This window comes from Natator depressus, chromosome 5 (assembly GCF_965152275.1).
Source record: "Natator depressus isolate rNatDep1 chromosome 5, rNatDep2.hap1, whole genome shotgun sequence".
NCBI lineage: Eukaryota > Metazoa > Chordata > Testudines > Cheloniidae > Natator > Natator depressus.
In genome coordinates, this window is record NC_134238.1 from 118,409,278 (window position 1) to 118,431,730 (window position 22,453).

Here is a 22,453-nt window from a genome sequence, read left to right on the forward strand (position 1 = left end):
AATTGGTTAGTCTCTAAGGTGTCACAAGTCCTCCTTTTCTTTTTGCGAATACAGGCTAACACGGCTGCTACTCTGAAACCTGTCATAAAACTACTACTTTCACCCATGCTGGTGGCATATAGTTGTTTATTTTTAAGTCACTTTAAAGCATCTCTCTCATCACAATAATATGTTTCTGAAGGGAACTGACAGATAAGCACCACAAGGAGCCTCTAAAGAATAGAAAGAGCTCACCTTTATACAAATCAGGTAATGTTCTTGGAAGAACAGTACTTACGGTGACAAAGGAAACTGCAGCAGGATCTTGGTATTGGACTAGTAAAGTCTCTACTGGAAGTTGAATTTTTGGACGACTTTTGATGCGTTTATTCAAGTGAACTAGGAGCTCCATGACCTGGGAGGGAGAAAAAACCATTAACTTCAGCCTTGGGTTCAATATGTTCCCAACATACAATATGGTCCATTAAACACAGAACAGGCCAAAGAGTTCTGCAGGACTTAGTTCCCAACTCTTTGACAAAATGGCTGCCATCATTTATCATATTATCCATTAGCTTGCATGAAATGCGTTGGTGGTCTCCAGACACTTTCTAGCGGACTGTCATCCTCATCACAAAACCATCCACCACAAGCGGTGCTCTTGTTAGCCGTATTGGAAGAGATGTCAAGGAAGGAATGATTATGGAGAGTTAACTTGTCTCTCTATATAGTTGGCTGCTGCATCTCAAGATGGAGGAATGCTGACAGACTGTTGTGGGGAAGGTGGCAATGCGCTATCAATGCTGTGCCCTGTGAACAGAGGATGATTCTAGTACTGAAAATCTAGCATTTGTGCGAGTTGCCAAATCAGTCTGAGAAAAGAAAAAGGGTCCACATTAAAAGAGACAGTAATTAAATTGAGCTAGAACATTTGTATTCAGGGATGTCCCTAGGAGGGTGCGGGGCCTGGGGTGGAAGTGACTGATTCCTCTCTTCCGGGATCGACTGCACCAGCAAATTGTGTGGGGCCCGGGGCGGAAGTGACGGATGTGTCTCTTCCAGGACCAACTGCGCCAGCCAATCGCACCGGCCCACAGGGCCCCCCAAAGCGCGGGGCTCGGAGCGGTCACCCCAATTCGTCCTACCCAAGAGACGGCTGTTTGTATATCACCTCCTCCCCTGCCAAGTGCCTCATCTGGTCCAGCACGGTCAAACACTCCAGACTGCACACAGCCAACTCCGTTCCTGAAGCACCTGGGCACAATCTACACAATATACACTATGAGTCTTCCTGGTGTCTAGCTGAGACTGGGCTTTGGATGAGAGTTAGGTAGCTGAAGCTCAGCATGGAGAACACAGAGCCAGTGACAGCCAGCTAGGGGAAAACAACTGGAGGAAATAGCAGAGATGACCTGTGTTATCTCAGCTGGGAGAGCCTGCACATCTTTTGTTACCCAAGTTAGCAACTTGGATAACTCGTTAAAATCTCTGCTACATCTGGAGCCGCAGATAGCAGCAGTGGCCACGAGTGCATTTTCTCCCATCTAGCCTGGCATGAAAGTTGCAACCCTTTTCTTTTTGATGTGGAGCTCACCTTGGTTACCCGCACCTTTGTTACCACCAGAGGGGATTACTACAATGTGCTGTATTTGGGGCTACTCCTGAAGACGTAACAGATGTTTCAGCTGGTGCAGAAAGCAGTTGTCTGCCTGTATGCTTTCTGTGAGATATATATATAATATACCTATGCTCTAGAGACTGCACTGGCTAGCTGAGTACCCCCAAAGATCCACAGAAGTCAGCTGGAGCTGAGGACAATTAGCACTTCAGTTTATTGCAATTCCAGCTGCTGATTTTGATCTAACTTAGCCTCTCATTGTATGGGCTTGTAGGGATAAAAATCTAGGCCGCAATTCAGGAAGCACTTAGGCATGTGCTTAAAGTTAAGCTTGTGCTTAGCTCCCATTGACTTCAAATGTGTTTAAGTGCTTCGCTGAACAGGGAGGCCAATGTTCTTTGCTGAATCAGAGCCAACGTTAGCATGCCATTCGGTATATTTTGAAAAGTTGTCAGTGTCTGAAAACATGCCATATTTCTCAGTCTCTTGTGGTAGTTTAGGAGTGAGACTAAAGTGAGGCAGCAGAATGAAAAGCAAGGCTTTGAAGTAAATAATGTATCAAAAGCAGAGCTTGTGTTGAACAGGTTTCTCTGCACAAATGCATAGTGCATATTAGATCTTTGCTGAGGTTTACGAGAGGTCAATTAATTTTTAATCACCTTTAATTGGCTGCTAAACACTTAATTTAGAATAATTTTCCCGTATGTATGTTTAAGATTAGAACTGTAAACATAATTAAAAACCAACAACAGAATAATCTGTAAATCGGGATTTAAAATTTTCAAAACAAAAATACTGGGAGAGTCAATTCCTCCCCCACCACCTTTTGTCAAAAAGAACATTTAGGATTCTGTATTTCCCTGCTGAGAGCTGACCTTACAAACACTTGGGAGCACAGGAAAATGATAGATTATGTTCATGATAGCTTTTGAATGGAAAATATCAAACTTTGGTCTAGACAGGAAAGTAAAGCGAGTAAGATTTTTTGGTTTACAATTTAATGTTAAGCCCACACCGAAATAAAAATATTCACTTGTCATTTTAAAAGGTTTCTTCCTTAAATTACATAAGATTTTTAAAAATTGCAGTTTTTGGCCTTTTCCTACCAAGATTCAGATGAATCTGGTTAACAAATTCCAACTTGAAAGAAGAAAACACATCACATACCCAGACCAGCTAGCCGGATGCTTTCTCTCACAACACTAAGTGTACCAGAGCTGTGTGTATTTGACACTATACACCCTGTTGTGTCAAATGTTTGTCCTTCAGCATGTTGACAACAATACACATCTAGCGCCAGATTTTCAAGTGTTGAGCACCCACAATTGGGACCAGGTTTTGGTACTTAAATGGGAGCTGAGCTCTTTTGAAAATCTGGCCCCGACTGTAGGTGTTGAGCTTTTTAGAAAACTTGGGCCATAGTGGCACAATAGTTTCCCCACTTGTACAAGATTTATAACATTGGGGGTAGGGATGGGGGAGGTTGGCAGATTAAAAAATAACCTTTGAAATTCCACAATAGCAACTGAGAGATGGGCTATTCCCAGATTTCTAGTGCACCCTGTAACAGATATGGCAGTTTCCTGCAGTATCTTTGGGAGATATTGAATTAAATTTAAGTATCTTTGGAGTCCATTGTATTAAATGCAAAGATTAAGTATTATTGGGGGCCTTGACGATCAACAGACTATAACGCACAATGTGGTAGATAAGTATCAACTCTTGGGACAATACACGTGAAGTGGATTTCCCAGAAAATATCTAAGAGGGAGATGAATGCAAATTCCCCATCCCCAATTATGCAAAAAACCAGCCCTTTGCCCTGAAGGGGGGGTGACTGTCCCCCAAGATCAAAGGCCCAAACTATATAAAGGAGTGACTTTATACAGATATTTGGGGGAGCCTATTCTGAGCTACCAGCTGTTAGGAACTTGTAACCACAGAAGAATCCCTCACCTTAAGTGATCACTCTCGTTACAGTGTGTATGGTAACACCCATTGTTTCATGTTCTCTATGTATATAAATCGCCGCACTGTATTTTCCACTGAATGCATCCGATGAAGTGAGCTGTAGCTCACAAAAGCTTATGCTCAAATAAATTGGTTAGTCTCTAAGGTGCCACAAGTCCTCCTTTTCTTTTTGTGAATACAGACTAACACGGCTGCTACTCTGAAACCTGTCATTATGCAAGGCACTGCATTTAGCCGCATGAAGTAGAAATCTATCAGTTTCATGAAAAAACTCATACAGATACAGACAGACATCATCTTCCTTTCCAAATGCAAACAGATGGACATCGTACCAAAATGACTGAAGGTAAAAAATCCATTACAATCTACATACCACACAGACTATGCTGACAGATTGTGCGACATGCTCTCAAAGAAACTGCGGAACCACCTGATCAACATCCTCTACAGCAAACAGGGAAAGATTAAGAATGAGCTCTCAAAACTGGATACTCTCATAAAAAACCAACCTTCCACACAAACTTCCTCATGGTTGGACTTTACAAAAACACACACTTTGCTTCTCTACAAAAGAAAAAGGACACTAAACTATCTAAACTACTACATGCCACAAGGGGCCACAACAGTGGTTCCCTTAACCCACCCAGAAATATTGTTAATCTATCCAACTATACTCTTAGCCCAGCAGAAGAATCTGTCCTATCTCGGGGCCTCTCCTTCTGCCCCTCCACCCCCACGAACATGACACAGTTCTGTGGTGACCTAGAATCCTATTTTTGACGTCTCCGACTCAAGGAATATTTCCAACATACCTCTGAACAACATACTAACCCACAGAGACCTTCCTACCAAGACTACAAAAAGAAGGATTCTGGGTGGACTCCTCCTGAAGGTCGAAACAACAGTCTGGGCTTCTACATAGAGTGCTTCCGCCGACGTGCACGGGCTGAAATTGTGGAAAAGCAGCATCACTTGCCCCATAACCTCAGCCGTGCAGAACACAATACCATCCACAGCCTCAGAAACAACTTCTGACATCATAATCAAAAAGGCTGAGAAAGGAGGTGCTGTCGTCATGAATAGGTCAGAATATGAACAAGAGGCTGCTAGGCAGCTCTCCAACACCACTTTCTACAAGCCACTACCCTCTGATCCCACTGAGGGTTACCAAAAGAAACTACAGCATTTGCTCAAGAAACTCCCTGAAAAAGCACAAGAACAAATCGGCACAGACACAACCCTGGAACCCCGACCTGGGATATTCTATCTACTACCCAAGATCCATAAACCTGGAAATCCTGGGCGCCCCATCATCTCAGGCATTGGCACCCTGACAGCAGGATTGTCTGACTATGTAGACTCCCTCCTCAGGCCCTACGCTACCAGCACTCCCAGCTATCTTTGAGACACCACTGACTTCCTGAGGAAACTATAATCCATCGGTGATCTTCCTGAAAACACCATCCTGGCCACTATGGATGTAGAAGCCCTCTACACCAACATTCCACACAAAGATGGACTACAAGCCTTCAGGAACAGTATCCCTGATAATGTCACAGCAAACCTGGTGGCTGAACTTTGTGACTTTGTCCTCACCCATAACTATTTCACATTTGGGGATAATGTATACCTTCAAATCAGCGGCACTGCTATGGGTACCCGCATGGCCCCACAGTATGCCAACATTTTTATGGCTGACTTAGAACAATGCTTCCTCAGCTCTCGTCCCCTAATGCCCTACTCTACTTGTGCTACATTGATGACATCTTCATCATCTGGACCCATGGAAAAGAAGCCCTTGAGGAATTCCACCATGATTTCAACAATTTCCATCCCACCATCAACCTCAGCCTGGACCAGTCCACACAAGAGATCCACTTCCTGGACACTACCGTGCTAATAAGCGATGGTCCACATAAACACCACCCTATACCGGAAACCTATTGACCGCTATTCCTACCTACATGCCTCCAGCTTTCATCCAGACCACACCACACGATCCATTGTCTACAGCCAAGCTCTACGATACAACAGCATTTGTTCCAACCCCTCAGACAGAGACAAAGATCTCTATCAAGCATTCTTACAACTACAATACCCACCTGCGGAAGTGAAGAAACAGACTGACAGAGCCAGTAGAGTACCCAGAAGTCACCTACTACAGGACAGGCCCAACAAAGAAAATAACAGAACGCCACTAGCCATCACCTTCAGCCCCCAACTAAAACCTCTCCAACGCATCATCAAGGATCTACAACCTATCCTGAAGGACGACCCATCACTCTCAAAGATCTTGGGAGACAGGCCAGTCCTTGCTTACAGACAACCCTCCAACCTGAAGCAAATGCTCACCAGCAACCACACACCACACAACAAAAACACTAAACCAGGAACTTATCCTTGCAACAAAGCCCGTTGCCAACTGTGCCCACATATCTATTCAGGGGACACCATTATAGGGCCTAATCATATCAGCCACACTATCAGAGGCTCGTTCACTTGCACATCTACCAATGTGATATATGCCATCATGTGCCAGCAATGCCCCTCTGCCATGTACATTGGCCAAACTGGACAGTCTCTACATAAAAGAATAAATGGACACAAATCAGATGTCAAGAATTATAACATTCAAAAACCAGTCGGAGAACACTTCAATCTCTTTGGTCACTCGATTAGACCTAAAAGTGGCAATTCTTCAACAAAAAAAACTTCAAAAACAGACTCCAACGAGAGACAGCTGAATTGGAATTAATTTGCCAACTGGATACAATTAACTTAGGCTTGAATAAAGACTGGGAGTGGATGGGTCATTACACAAAGTAAAACTATTTCCCTATGTTTATTCCCCCCCTCCCCACTGTTCCTCAGACGTTCTTGTCAACTGCTGGAAATGGCCCACCTTGATCATCACTACAAAAGGTACCCCCCCAGCTCTCCTGCTGGTAATAGCTCACCTTAAGTGATCACTCTTGTTACAGTGTATATGGTAACACCCATTGTTTTATGTTCTCTATGTATATAAATCTCTGCACTGTATTTTCCACTGAATGCATCTGATGAAGTGAGCTGTAGCTCACGAAAGCTTATGCTCAAATAAATTTGTTAGTCTCTAAGGTGCCACTAGTACTCCTTTTCTTTTTGAGTCCTACCAGTGCCCTTGCTGGAGTTGGGGGTGATTTCCAGTAAGCTTATTAGCATAGGTGTAGCTTCTTTTGTTTTTAATGTTTTCTCGGTATTGCTTTCATCCAAAGAACAAACGTGCTTACTTAGAAAGGGCTGTGTGGTATAACTGGGGGCAATTACACTAGGTATAGCCTCCAAGGAGAAAGCAAAGTGCAGGCGCAGGCCATTAAGGCCATCGGACTTACTGGGAAACTCACAGTGTAAGGCAGGGAGTTGTGCAGCCTGGAAAAACTCCAGTCAGGAGGGGAGAGACGTGGGTCTCTGCCTATGAGACGTGACAGCTGAGGAGCTGGGAGCCTATGAGTGGGGGCCCTTGCTGGACCACCAAGGGGGGAAATACAGGTGCAGTTGCCCTGAACTGACATACAACCAGTTAAGTGAATGATAGCAATGACTACTGCAAGTACCCTAGTCTGACAGCAAAGAGGAGTGACTCTATACATCACGGTAACATCGCATGAACATTCTATACATCACATTAACATTTCACAGAATATTTTCTCTTGTGGAAAGCAGCTAGTAACACCAAATCATTGATACATCATGGATGTCTACATCTCCAGTGACTGGAAAGTCTACAACTGCACCCTTACCTTTTTACGCACTCCTTCCTGCGTGCTGGACAGTTTGAGCAGGACAGGGGGTAGGAATTTGGATATAATATTCTGTAACTGCTCATCTGTTTCTGCATGGCCAAGACGTAAGAATACACGTTCAAGTTGATCTGTAGTTTAAAAAAAATAAATAGTTAATTTGGAGTTAGAAACCCAAACAGCAGACAAATCTTTTCCTACCCGTATGGGTTTGTACTACAGCAGCTGGGATGAAAGTATGGTAAGGACTGAGCATCTTCAATCAAAGCTCTCAACAAAGCATGTTCTTCTATTTTTAAAACTGCATGCACACTTTCCATTGCTGAAAGATGCTGGATTGATGGCCTTCAACCCTCTATTATCCACAGATCAGGTTCAGCATGGACAGAAGTAGCACAAACCTCCACACACTGCCCCACTTATGGGCCTCAGCCCTAATCTGGAACACCATGGCTGAGACAGTACTTCAGCCTCCGTATCTAGTAATCCTTTGGCCTCGCTGCTCTGACTGCCAAATGAAGTGTCAATTGTGGTGGTCGTTTTTGAGATACAGACATTGTCTGCTGGACTCTGGACTAAGACCATAACAAAGGCCTCTAGACAGCCACTGAATGGCAACAACTTTTGGTCTATTATTATTTATACTGTTGTCATGAACTAGGACCCCCTTGTGCTATACATGGCACAAACAGAAGGTCTCCGCACCAAGAGCTTACAGTGTAACGAGGGATGGATTTGATCCAGCAACCTAGAGAGGAAAGGCACTATGCTCTGTTACCAATCCACTGAGCCACCATCAGAAAAGCATTTATGAAGCTGAACGAACTATCTGGATTTGCTATTATTTGTTAACCCGATTTTCAAGCGAGACTGTCATCACCAATAGGAATTAAATGGGGGTGTCAGAAAAGTAACAATATTTTGACATAACTTAAAATGCAAAAGACTGTGAAGGTCCTATCACCCACATGAATGTGTTGGAGTGTTCTGACAATCTCATTTCTCTATCCCTCTCACCACCTCTCAGTACCACCCAACCCAGGAAGGAGTATAAAACAACAGTATGAATGTCAGTAAGGACATAGGAGTTGCAAATGATACAAGATCAGGATGGGAGGAAGAGATAAAAAACATGCATCTGTTCCCTGTATGAACTAGGAAAGGATCCTTTTAGGAATATCAACAAGACCAAAATCCTCTGTCGACAACGCAAGCAATTGGCTTGAAGACCACCTATCTTTAGGCTAGTAAATGGAGAAGTCACTGTTTTAATCACTAGGATCTAGCTGACCTGATGGCTAAACTGGAAGAAAAGCAGACTGCCACATGGGTGGCAAGACACCTCAACAGCACTTTCACAGCTTGGGATGGGGGCAGGATGGTTCTGATACACAAGGGCAGGAGTGTTCCCTTCTCTTCTCCGCAGCTTCACTATGCACACCTGATCTACAATGGATTGCTAACAGGGTCAATCCAATTGGGAGATTACAAACAAAAAGGCAGCCTAAAACAAGGGGAAGCTAAAACCCTTACAGATCCAACATGTACTGCCCCACAATGCTTTGCTCTTAACTTAAATGGAGGGAAAATGTCCTTTGCCCTGTCCCTAATCTGTGATGCTTGTGGGACAAAAGTATGATGGTGGGGGCTCCAGGACGCTCCGATACAAGAGAAGAAAAATCCCTTGTTAGATGACCCATACTACACATTAAAGGATGTGACAGAGTGTACTCCCTGGAGACACAGGTAGAGCCAAGAGCCAGTCCTCCATCAGCTCTACAGAGTTATGGTCCACATGCAGTTGGTCTTGACAATCTATCAGGCCCTGCTGCTACATATCAGAGGAAGCAGCAACAAAGAGGGCCAGTCTAATACAGTCAAAAAGGAGGAAGCAGTACTCTTCTGCTTGAAACACCCAAAAGGAGAGAATGTTTCTTTTAACTTTGGTTATACCCTAAAAGAAGAGGAGGACTTTGATGGGCTGCTCAGACTTTGGAGGGGGAGAGGCCCTCCTGTCACAAAGGTTTAACCCTGTATTCCTTGGGAACCCAAAGCTCCCACGGAAGTCAATGGGTTTTGGATGGATATACAAGGGATGGAGGGAATCAGTCCCTCAACGGGCAACACGGACGTTTAAGTACAAATACTGTACCTGCAGATTTCAAGTGACTTCTGAACACTCACTATTCAGATAGGAAGGCCTTTGGAAACGATGCTCTGTTGTCTCAACTTTTCCCATCCCGTTGTTAAAAAAGCCCTCACAGGGCTTGTCTATGCTTGCAGCGCTGCAGCAGCACAGCTGTGCCACTTTAGCACTTAGTGAAGATGCCGACGGGAGAAGGTCTCCTGTCGGCATAGGTACTCCACCACCCTGGAGTGACGTAGGCATACTGACATAAGGTGGTAGTGTAGACCTCTTAGCCACAGTATCATCTCTCTGCAGGCAGCAGACCAAGCGTACACACCTCCCTCCCAACATTTTGTTTCCGGTTGAACTAAACAGGGTAAGCAGTTGAAAAGACAAAATGACTATAAAATTTTAATGCCAGCTGAATTACAAGTCAAAATTCAGCAGCTCCTCCAATGCATATTGTACTTGTCAGTGAATCTCTTGTCTTACGGGGATTTTTCTTGCTTTCTCATGCTATCAGCTGCCTCAGGGAACCAAGATACATTCTTCCCACCTAATTTTTAAAAAGCTTCTCTCATGTCCTGCCTTTTTCTGTCATATTTCATTTCCCTAAAGTATCTGCCTTCTGAGAACTCTCCAATGCTTCACGAATTGAGCAGCATGTGGTAATGAGAGCCTGATCCTGAGAGCCACTGGGCACGCACAACTCTGTCGGCATTCTGTAACCTTAACAGAGCCGTCAACAATGCCTGCAGTGTCTGTGCTCACCACTGGCTGCAGTGCACCCAAACTCCACATCTGGGAGACCTTCCCAGTGTCATTGTGGTAGAGAATAGGACTTGATTGCAGTGAATGCAAAGAAGATAAGTTTATTTATTGTATCCTTCAGCTAAAGACATATATTTTCAAAAGCACAGATATAGAGTAGAAGCCACAGGAAATATAGCAATTCTGCGAAGCAGCAGTCAAGCAAAAGGTATGTTAAAGGGGAAGGGTCAACAACAAAAAAAGTATACTGCTTTTCCAATTTTTGCCTCTGCTAATGGTATAAGTAGCACCCAAGACTACTATGATAAGATGAAAGAGAGTGGAGAAAGAACGATTTCCTCTCTGTCCAATGGATTTACATTGTGTGTTTGGCATGTACATTATTTTCACAGGTTTCCTCTGTATGGTCAGTGAAGTTCCAGTCTCGCAAATGCTGACTCAGTTGCTTAACTTTAAACCTGGAGTAATCCCACTGATTGCAATGGAACTACTCACATGCTTGAAGTTAAGCACATAGGTTTTTACAGGATTATGGCTTGAGTCAGTTTCCTCTGTTGTTGGTGTGGGCTTGTCACATGGCAACAGGGAAGACTAAAAACATTTTAATAAAAATAAGTGTCATTGTAAAGCCACAAACCCTGATAGCTGTATCACCTGAAACTACTTTTAATTATCTAAATTGACCACTTCTCAAGTTGTTTGCTGAGTTGGTGTAGCCATGTTGGTCCCAAGGTATTAGACAGACACCATGGTGAGGTAATATCTTTTGTTGGACCAACCGCTGTTGGTGAAACCAATTCCACACTCAAGCCAAGTCTAAAACACTCAGCCCACTGATTTCTCCCATGGATCAGGATCACAGTTCCTCCAGCTGGGTTATACATCATGTTGTTATTAATTCATCAAGGTTATTTGAAAACCAGTTTCGTAATATCTCAGGAGATGCAGCAACAAGACAAGAAAACACTCCCTTAACATTTTATACTATTTCTTTTGTTTTTTTACAGTGCAAATACTTGTAATCAAAAATAAATATAAAGTGAGCACTGTACACTTTGTATTCTGTGTTGTAACTGAAATCAATATATTTGAAAATGTAGAAAACATCCAAAATATTTAAATAAATGGTAGTCTGTTAAGTGTGATTAATCGCAATTTTTTTAATCACGTGATTAATCATGATTAATTTTTTTAATCGTTTGACAGCCCTAGTAATCGGATCCATTTTGGATTAGCCCTGGCAGTTCCATACTGCTGTGATCTGCTCCACAAAGTGTCTTCTCACAACTGGACCGTAAGATATATAAATTAAAACAAAAAGCCCACCAGCCAAAAATAAAAATAAATAAATAAAAAGTAAACACCTTTGACGTGCAATCTGTGCCCCTGCTAACCAAGACTAAAGCTTTTAATTCAATCTATTGACATATATCCTTTCTGTAAACTGTTATTTTGATGGGTCGGTTAACTCAGTGTTTTATTAGTATTAATTTGTAAAGCATTTTGCAATCCTTGGATGAAGATTACAATGGTGGTATGGAAGTTAATTAAGCATCATTTCATCCGTCACTGAAATGCAAGTTACATGTGGAGAACTGTTCTGAGATTCTACACCTGACTATTTCCGAGATCTCAAATCCAGGCTCACATTCCAGATTTAGGATCATAAAATATGCTGCTCCCTTAGCCCCATGTTTGCAACTATAACACACATTATACTAGCTGGTTAACATAAAGGACCGACTTGTGTACTCAGTATGTCTAATGTCTCCAATTCTTTGGTACACATAGTGACACTGGAAAGAGAACGTTGATCGAGGTCTGGGATTAAATTTAACTCAACCAAATGACTAAAATGAACTGTCCTTTTCAAGAGGGTAATATGGTCTTTAAAAAAAAAAAAAAAAAAAGGAGGGGGTGGGTGGGGAGGAAACAAAAGAGGGATTCATAGGAGATGCAGCTAGAATTGCTTAATGGAGCCAGATCATGTATTAAGTCAGTCCGAGAAATAACTTTTCTCTTCTATAGCTTTTAACCATCCTCTCAAATATAAGTCTGCCCAGACTATTAACTAAGTTACTCCAGGTCCCTAGGTTCACTCCATGGCCATGACCCACACTGTGGCCATGACCCCTGTTTGGAGTGAAGTGGCAAGAGATCTCCTGCACAACAGCGGTCTGTTTGGCTGGCAGGGGACTCCACCACCACTCCTCTTTGATAAGGCTGGGCCTTCCCTCTCCATGGGCCATCTCTTCCCTGTCTTCAGGTGGGCTGGAGTCCATCCTAGAGAAGGGATGTCTCAGCCCCACCCTTCCTGAGCAAAGGAGAGAGAGAGAGTGTGTGTGTGTCTGCCAACACCACCGTGGCACAGCCACAATGATGTCATGGCAATGAGGGGACACACACAATCCTCTGCTGGGGTGGTATCAGCTGGGCCTCTCCCAGCAGTTGGTTTCAGAATTAACAGCCCTCTAGGATTAATGACGCAGTCCACCAATCAGAGTTATTGTTTAGGATGTTCGGCAGACATCACGGCATTAGTTACCCTTGGGACACTTTTTTCAAGCTTTTCTTCCCAACCATGAGGACTAGAAACAGTTCGTTTTTTCAAATGAAATCTAGTCACTATGTAACCCAGAAGTTGGGCCCAATGTGTGTAACCTTTTCCAATTGTGCTCCAGTTAACGATAACCACTGGCTATTTATCAAGAATAAATTAAAAACACAAGCATAAACAGTAGCATCACAAGATTAAAACAGGCTTGATTATTTTAAAGCAGTAAAAACCAGAATCATTACGTGAACTGTTAGTTTTCAAAAAAATCAGTCTGCAAATGTTTTACCTATTACTATAAGAAACTGTGTGTACAATTCTCTCTCTTATTGCAGTTTGTATACTGTGTGCAATTAACATAGCTTTTTATAGTCAGTTCTACTCTGTCCCCCAGTATAGTAAGTTAGGACTCAATGCCGTAAACACTCACGCATAACTCAATGGAGCTACTGATGTGTGTAGGTGTTTGCAAGATTGCGGCTTTGCTTTTTTCCTACTGCTGTAGGATCTTTTGCTCAGTAACTGGGGGAGAGTTTTAAGAAAACGTGTTTGTAAAACCACAAAGATTGGGTGGGAGACTCAGGAGCAGGTACAATATCTGAAACTACTTTAGAACTAATTTTACAAAATTGATCAGATTTCAGGTGTGTCCTTTCATATTCATTCATTTTGCACTAAGGAATCAAGAAAGTAGAGAAGCCGAAGAAATCTTTAGACCGTTGCTTACAGCACCAGGGTCAATTTGTGTAGATAGCTAGATGGTATTTTTAGAAGAAGAAATAATTTCTCGCAAGTAGGTAACAGTATTTCCATGGTAACTTAAGGATTTCTAATGCCATTTCTAACCCCTTCTGGTTCTTTTCCAATCTATACGATAAAAGTATGTGAAAGAATATTGGTTTCAGAACTGATGTAAATACTACATCTCGCCAGGAGAAAGAACAACATCTTTTAAATTGCAGATACTACATATTGTATAAAACCACAAGTATTGTCTTTCTTTTTAAGCCATCGAGCGAGTATAAACATTTTTTATAGCAAAGCCAGATTAATGGCAAGGCCCTGAACCACAAACTGTAAGTGACTAGGGAAGTTATGGGAGCTCCTTCACTGGAGGTTTTCAAAAGCAGGCTGGATAGCCATCTGTCTTGGATAGTTTAGACACAACAAATCTTGGCAGGGAGTTAGACTAGAGGACCCTTGCAGTTCCTTCTAACCCTATGATTCTATGACCCCCAGTCTCCCATATGTACTACAGTGATCTCTGATCAGACTTTACATCATGCTGTTTAGTAGCCCCCTAAATCTCTGTAGCCTTAGAGATGGACCCTGCAGCCACTGAAGTTAATAGCAAAATCCAATAGGAGATTGATTGGGCCTTTGCTCTGGTTCTCTTATATGGTCATTTGCCATAAGAAATAGTGGAAAGGAAGGGGCAGGGAAGATTTTTTAAACGTTTACTATACTGCACCTTTTAAAAGACAGTTTTGCCACCAATCTCTTATTTCTTCAATTAAAATAACAAAATAAACCCTTCTGGATGTTCAGCCTCATCATTGTAGCTCATTGTTTATCCATCTGTTCAAAGAAGTCAGCTCTCAGTTCAAATGCTATTTTTTGTGTGTCCAGTTTCTCCTCCCTTCCTCTTATACTAAAGAATTAGCTCCCAGTGGTATTTATAGCCATTGTAAACAGCATGTCAGCTGTTCTTTACAGAACTCTGTGATGTGTATTCGTGTAAGAAGAGAATATCAAGCATGAAGTGCATACTTCTATTTATGAAAGTGGATTTGAGGGACTATTAAGGCTGGGACATGTCAAACCAGATGTACTTCACAACAGATCTAGTTAGCACAACAGTATCCTAGGGAACCCAGCCATACAGTCTGAGCCTGGAACACAACAGAACTCCAGGAGTTGTGACAGTAACTTTCTGTGAGAGGATGCAGGCAGCTACCTTCTTCATCTTTCCCAACCTAAACTCCATTTTATGGCAAGAGCACTATGATCTCAATATTAAAGCCATTCTAGAGGACGTACACATCCTTAAAAACAGCCTACTGTTACTGCACTAAGACCATTTTATAGAAGTTATTTTGTGCACATATCCTGGAATTTTCCTCCAGAAGGCCCCATGTCAAATAAGTGCTTACTTCTACCTGGATACAGTCAGTCAACTTCATTCCCGGGATGATTCAGGGGAAAGAAGGGGAGACTGAGGCAAACATTAAAAGAACAGAAAGCAAAATGAGGCATTCATTTCTCCAGAAGCTAAACAACTGATTCTGCACCAGTCTGCACTGGAGGAGCAAGATACCCAGTTTGGGAGTCCAACTCTGATCTACTTGAATTATGCTTCCATTAAAACACCAGGCAAATTCTTGCTGGAATTGTATTAGGACTTGGGGAACATACATCTAGAGTGGTTATAGCAGCAGACTGGGAGTCAGGGTTTGGAGGTACTCTTCATGGCTCTACCGCAATCTCAAATGACTTTAAGGGAGCACCACAAGGGACCTGTCCTAGTCACTACTCAAGTTTATAAAAAATGGTCTTTTACCGTGGGACTGTATTTTTGTGTTTTCATCATATTCCTCCATACCAGAGAAAAGTTTAGATACAGATTTGAAATGCCAAAATTTGGATTTCCATGTGCAGTGTGTCAGGTTTAGACTCCCTTCAGATTACTACCTGTTCTCTTTGAAAATGGCTTTTCTTTCTTTCTGAACACACACCGCTCTAAGCCCAATGTACTGATTTTAAATTAGGAGTCAAGCTATCACTGTTTAAATTATTCATCCACCAAATCATAAGCATCCTCATAAAAAGTTTAAGCAAGCACTCTTTTTTCAACAACAACAAAAAGGAGTAACAGCTCATCTATTTGAATGCTGCTACAGATCAAAGTTTCTTATCACTACATGCTTACAAAACAGAGACAAATTGGTTTTCTGATCTAAAAGAAAATTTTGGTTACTCCTTCAGGAGGCTCATTATCCTACAGATCAGGTTCCTTTCAAAATACAATTTGATGCATTTAATTTTAGTCTCTCGCACACTTCTACCTGAGAAGTCTGCCCAATTTTCCCACTCTGAATTTCTTATGCTTCCTGTTAAAGTTCACCTTTGACTGTACAGCTCTTCCATTTATTCATAGAGGTGGCATTGGAAAAATCACCATCCTCCCTCTCCACAAAAAAACCCACCACCCTCAAGTCAGAAGGGTGGTACTATACACTCTCTAGTGGTACAGCTGACCGGTAAGTCATAGTTTACATAGTTTGAGACATCTGATGAGGGTGACATCAAACTGCTAAACTGGACTGTACCCTGTAAGACATTCTTCTTTCCCCTCTTCCAAGCTTGGATTAAATGCAAATGTGACTGCAAACCCAGTGACAATATAGCCACAGGACACCTTGCCAAAAACAGGCAACAGTTATATTCAGTTTGTAGGTGGGGGAAACTAGCACTCCATAGATTGAATAAAGCTGTGTCTGCAAGCAGGAACTCTTCCACTGAGGGCATGTCTACGCTAGACTTAAATCGACCTATGTTAGGTCAACTTACAGCCACTGCAGTAATTACTGCAGTGGCTGACGTCCACACTACCTGCCTTCTGTCGGTGGTGCACGTCCTCACCAGGAGCGCTTCTGACGACTGGAGAGGGGCAGTGTGGGGGACTGAGAGCCTAGGCTCTCAGCTCTGCTCCCCATTCCCTGCTGGGGCCAGACACCCGAGGTTCTCACCTCCCTGAGCAGGGATCCAGGCAGGGGCAGCCCAGCTGGGAACAGGGAGCCAGGTGGACGCAGCCTGGCTGGGATTGGGGACCCAGTGGCAGCCAGGCTCTGGCTGCCCAACTTTCTTGTCAATTTCAGAGCTCCAGAATGGAGCCCTGAAATTGACAAGACAACCAACAGCTGATGTAAGTAATACAGTGTCTGAGACTGCATCACCCTAACTACATTAACATAAGCCCTAAGCCTCTCATGGAGGTGGAGTTATTATGTGTATGCATACGATGAAGTGGGTATTCACCCACAAAAGCTTATGCTCCAATACATCTGTTAGTCTATAAGGTGCCACAGGACTCTTTGCCGCTTATGTGTAGTAGGGCACTTACATTAGCGGGACAAGGCTATACTGTGTACACTGATATAATTAGGTCTACATAAGCTGCCTTACGTCAACCTAACTATGTAGTTTAGACCAGGCCTGAGTAGTTTTACAAGGTCTGCAAGTGAAGGGAACACTGGTGATGTACAGTTGACTGTACAGGAAGAATTTCATGGCTGATGGTGATCATGGAGTCTGATCAATTTTTCTAGACTACAGTGGTCATGACAATGATTCATCCCAACTGTCACTGGAATAAGTATGTTGAGATTTGTCTCCGACCTTAGAATCAGTGAATTCTGTAGGTTTTTCTGATTCCTACATGAAATTATGGTTCTTTGGTGGCATCAGGGTCACCACCAGTATTTCAGTGTTCTGCAGTCTATTCACCTCATCAGTAGTTCAGCGGTTCTCAAACTGTGGGTCAGGACCCCATTAAAATGGGGTCGCCAAGGCTGGTTTAGACTTGCTGGGGCCCGGGGCCGAAGTCAAAGCCCGAGGACTTCAGTCCTGGGCAGCAAGGCTCAGGTTGGGCTTTGACTTTAGTTCCCTTGCCTGAGGAGGTAGGGCTTGGGCTTTGGCTCCCCCACCTGGGGCAGCCAGGCTTCGGCGGGCTCAGGCTTCGGTCCCTCCTCCTGGGGTTGTGTAGTAATTTTTATTGTCAGAAGGGGGTCACAGTCCAATGAAGTTTGAGAACTGCTGCAATAGTTTGTAGAAACTAAGCAGGCTAAAGGGGTCTTCTCCAAAGAGAGGACAGAAGAATCAAGTTAAACAGCAAGCAGTAATGCATGGTTTAAATCTGACAGCCTGGAGCTTGAAAGTCTGCATTAAAACCTTTCTTCCTTCTGCTGAGTTTCTGGTGGTGAAATCAATTCCACAGTCAAGCCAAGTCTAAAACACCACTTTCCTCAGCCCACTGATTTCTCCCATGGATCAGGATCACAGTTCCTCCAGCTGGGTTATACATCATGTTGTTATTAATTCATCAAGGTTGTCTGAAAACTAGTTTTGTCATATCTCAGGAGATGCAGCAACAAGACAAGAAAACACTCCCTTAACATTTTATACTTCTTCAGAGACAGATCTATTATGTACTGCACCAGATTCAGCAATAGATTTGAAGTTTAAAAAACACCCACAACTGGGCATCCTTTCCCTCCAAATAAGAAATATCTAAATTTGAACTCCGTCACTCAGATTCTGACTACCATCCTGATCAGCACTGAGAAGTGCACGGGCACAGGATCTGCCATGAAGTTCTTAATGCTGGATCAGGGGCATCATTTGCAGAACAGAAGAAATGGATAAAATGTATTTTCCAACATATTTTATTCTTATACTAGATTCCGACTTTAAATTCAAACAAAACATATCAAGCTCGGGAAGGGGAGAGCTTGTATATATGCACTTATTATTACAAGAAAAAATACGAAATGAGCGAAGGATTATTCATATATATCAGACGCTACTCTGGAGATGGAATATAAATGACCAGAACTTTAAAATACTTTGCACCTCTGCAGCACTTCTGATCCAAGCATCTCCACACGCTCTGCAATCATTAAGCTTCACAATACCCTCGTCTGATAAGGGAGCATAACGAATCGCAGTTCACAGGTGGAGAAACTGAGTCACGGAGCCAGGAAGGGACTTGCCCAAGGTCACACAGCGAGCAGGTTGGCGAGATGAGCCAGACACCCCCCTGTAACCTGGCTGAGCAGGGGCGGCATCTGCTCTCACCACGGAGCCAGCCTCGGCTGACGCCCACCAGCCACTTGCTAGGCCTGAGAACTACATTTCCCAGCCGGCACCCGGGTCACGGGCTGCGGACAGTTCCTGCTCCGGGCCCCGGGCCCAGAAACTCACCCCGCCCGCAGCAGGGCCCAGGCCCCGTGCAGGGACAGCCACCCCGGTGGGGGCATTAAACGGGGTGGGGGGTGGGCAGGGGCACCCCACAGCGGGGGCCCGCCCTGCTCAGCCAGCCCCACCCTCCCCGCGGGGCCAAGCGCCCAGGGCCGGCCCTGCCGCGGCTGGGGGCTCCCCCCGTCTCCAGTGGGGGCTGGAAAGCAGAGTCACTGCGGCCTGCCCGGCTTGGGGCCCATCCCCGGGGACATTCAGCCCCTGCCCCCAGGCGCCGCTGGCTGAGGCGGGTGTCCCCAGCAGGCCCAGCCTGGCAGAGCCCCCCCCAGGGGGACCCTGCCCCGGGGGGCTGCGGGCGGAGACTGGCGGGGAACCCCCGGCCCCAGGCTGTGGTTTCCATGTCACACCGTGACTGCGCACAGCCGAGGCCTAGCCCCGGCCCCCTCCCGCCCGGGGCGCCCCGGGACACACGGGGCGAAGAAACCAGCCTCACCCCCCACACACACACCCACCCCCTTTCCCAGCTCCCCGCCCCCTCAGACAGAGGGGACCCGGCCCCGCCCCAAGGACAGACCCACACCCGGGGGGAGGGGTCCTGTCAACCCAGAGCCCCCCCCTCAATAAACTCCCCCCTCCACGCCCCGGGGCCTGTGTCGGTATCACTTACTCAGCTCATCCTGGGCAGCCGAGGCGGCCGCAGCCATGTTGCCAGCCGCCGCCGCCGCCGCGGGGGAGGGAGGAGGAGGAGGAGCAGCGGCGGTGGCGGAGCAATCCCGTCACCCGGGGTGGGGTCCCTCCCCTGCTCTCCGCGCGCCCCCTTGGCCCGGCCGCGGGGCCGCTCCCCAGCGCCGGCCGCCGTGCGAGCGCCGCAGCTTCCCCCCCGCAGCCCCGGCGCCCGCCCCCAGCCCAGCCTCCCTGGCTTGGCTTCGGTGTTATATTTAGAAAGAGCTGAGCCATCGCCCCAGCCCCGCGCTCCCTCGCCTATTGCTCCCCCCCACCCCCGCCTGGGCCCAGCCCCACCGCGGCCTGCTCCTGAGAAACCCCCTGCCCCGGGGGCTCCCCGCCCCGCCGGGCTTCAAGGGGCGAGCCCCGAGCCAGCAGCCCTCGCCGGCTGCCCATGTGCTCAGCGTCCGCGGGCTCCTTCCCTGCCGCCTGCCCCCCTCTTTCTGCCGCTGCACCCAGCCTGCCCCCGGGCAGGGCGACTGACCTGAGTCTAGGCTGACCTCCATGGCTGAGGAGGCGCTTCCTTCCCTTCGCTTCGCTTAGAAGGGGGTCGGGGCGGGGGAGGGAAACGGGTCCCTCAGCCGCAAAACGGCTGCCTTTCTCCCCCTATCTGTGGTAGGTGCTTGTAGCAGGCTGGAGGGTTTCCGACTGGGAAAGGTGCTGCCGGGGATTTGGAGCCAATGCTGGCCAGGTACAGATTTAGAGGAAGTGTGAAACACCCCCGGAGGGGGTGCCACTTCCTCCCATCTGTCCTTCCACTGCTACCAGGCTCCTGTCCATACCCTCAAACAGCTCCGGGAGGGATTTCCCTCCCTTACTTCAGTGTTTCTTTACAATCTAATTTAGGGCTTGTTTACATGGGGGAAAAGAAAAGGAGTATTTGTGGCACCTTAGAGACTAACAAATGTATTTGATAGCTTTCAGAGTAGCAGCGTGTTAGTCTGTATTGCAAAAAGAAAAGGAGTACTAGTGGCACCTTAGAGACTAATCAATTTATTTGAGCATAAGCTTTCCTGAGCTACAGCTCACTTCATCGGATGCAAACACGAAAGCTTATGCTCAAATAAATTGGTTAGTCTCTAAGGTGCCACGAGTACTCCTGTTCTTTTTATGGATACAGACTAACACGGCTGCTACTCTGAAACCTGTTTACATGGGGAGTTATTCCCTAATAGCTAATCCTGAAAACTCCATGTGTAAATGTTCTTATTCCAGAATAAGAGTGCTTTATTCTGAATTAGCTTAATCCACTGGAATACACTCATCTGGCCTATGCTGGAATAAAAGTGTCCACACAGGGATTTAATCAGGAATAGTTAGGCAACTTTAAATTCACATCTTACCATATTCCAGATTACTTTTCAGGTGTGGACACTCGTATTCCAGAATAAGAATACCTTATTCCAAATTAGTGTATTCCAGTGTGATAAACTATAGGGAATAAAGCACTCTCCATAAGGCTTCCACTCCTCTCAGTGCTTCTAATTTATAAATACTCCTTTAAAGAAAGACATTATCACCACTCCTTATTTAGTGCTTTGGCCCCGAATGGGTATCAGCATCATGGCGTGTCAGGTATAACTGACATCCTCCAAGGAATAACTCTGTCTCCAACCCTCCTGCGGCCATATTTTAAAAAAACTGCAAATAAATATTTGGGAAGGAATTGAAGTTTCATAATGAAAGCTTTTTTTTAGCATGAGGTTATTCTCACTGAGATATTATTTTCAAACCCTGTTAACAGAGGAGGCAAATGTTAATTCTAAGAAAATTTAAATGTAAGGTTGAATTGCTGTAATAGAAAACCAAAGACCTAGCAAAAATATTAGCCTTCCATGCTTCTCCAAACACCCTTCCCCCACCTAACTTAGTCATCTGACAGGATGGTATTGACCAAGGAGTCCAAAAAATTTGGGCAATACCCTTTGTATCTCTCTCCATAGCATAATTTACAGCAGTGCCCAATTGTCAGCTTTTTTTTTAATAATAATTGCTGCAGCTTGTCTGATTCTTGAAAGTTGGGTCAGCTGTTTCCTTACTGACCGAGGAACAAATGGTTTGGAAATATCCTGGCATTGACCCATTACCTATCAATTTGTTCTGCTTTTCTTTGTCAGGGTTGCCAGTGTTAGCAGAAGTTGCAGTTTGCTCTACGTGAGTCCAGCTGGGAGTGGAGAGTAGGTGGCTGGAACACCAAATACTGATCCCATACCAGGAGGAGTCGGGTGGGTTAGTGAGTGTGTATGCACGATCAGTTGGCCTGCTGCCACCAAGAAGACAACATGGACACCATACTGCTTCAAGCCCTAATCGGAATGGCTATAGGACAGGAGTTAAAATTGAGATTAGGTGAAACCCATTCACAATGCCAACAGTGATTTCCTCCTGCACAAAGTGACTAAAGGCGGTAAAGAAGTGAAAGAGAAGATTCCAGCTCGGACTGGAAAAGCCGAATGACAAGCGAGCTCTTTTGTTTTTGTCGCGAGGTGCAACAAACCAAACAAGTGAAACGTCATCACCCTGCAGTGAGAGTCAAGTCTATCAAAGAATGGGCTGAAAAGAGCTGGTTGTGTTCATCTACCAAGAAAAGGATTTAAGGATATGGGAAGAAGCAAGCAAGAGTATCTGCTAATGCAGAAAGGAGACAAAGAAATCTGTAGGAAGCCTAAGTGAGAAAAACCATGGTGGGACTACAGTTTCAGTGGACGAAAGCATCACAGCTCAAATGAATATGGAGGGTATTTTTATGACATAATTTCCTGCACAGGGTGATTAGATCCCAATTTACTGGAAATGACCTGATTTTGAGAAAAAGCCCCTGCCGATTCTACCAAAATCAAGGGTTAGTCTCTGTATCAATTTAAATCTACTTGGTGGCAAACCCCTTTGCTCTAATACACAGTGGATTGTAAAGGGCTATAAATCCCACAAGACCAGGTGTATATCAGATTCCA

The 22,453-nt window shown here is 44.9% G+C and overlaps 1 protein-coding gene across 2 annotated transcripts in view; it reads right to left on the minus strand.

The window, feature by feature from the left end:
* The window catches only part of ECPAS (Ecm29 proteasome adaptor and scaffold), a 90,914-nt gene extending 70,806 nt beyond the window's left edge, over nucleotides 1-20,108 (minus strand). Inside the window, exons 1-3 of one of the 2 annotated variants that reach the window (XM_074953513.1) lie at nucleotides 19,984-20,108; nucleotides 7,348-7,478; nucleotides 278-394 (exon numbers count right to left, since the gene is read on the minus strand). In XM_074953513.1, the coding sequence (XP_074809614.1) occupies nucleotides 278-394; nucleotides 7,348-7,478; nucleotides 19,984-20,005 (270 nt within the window). In that variant the 5' untranslated portion in view covers nucleotides 20,006-20,108. Of the gene's footprint in view, nucleotides 1-277; nucleotides 395-7,347; nucleotides 7,479-19,443; nucleotides 19,582-19,983 lie in introns of those variants that run through there. The other variant, XM_074953512.1, reaches the window with a different exon arrangement.
* Nucleotides 20,109-22,453: the final 2,345 nt, after the last annotated feature.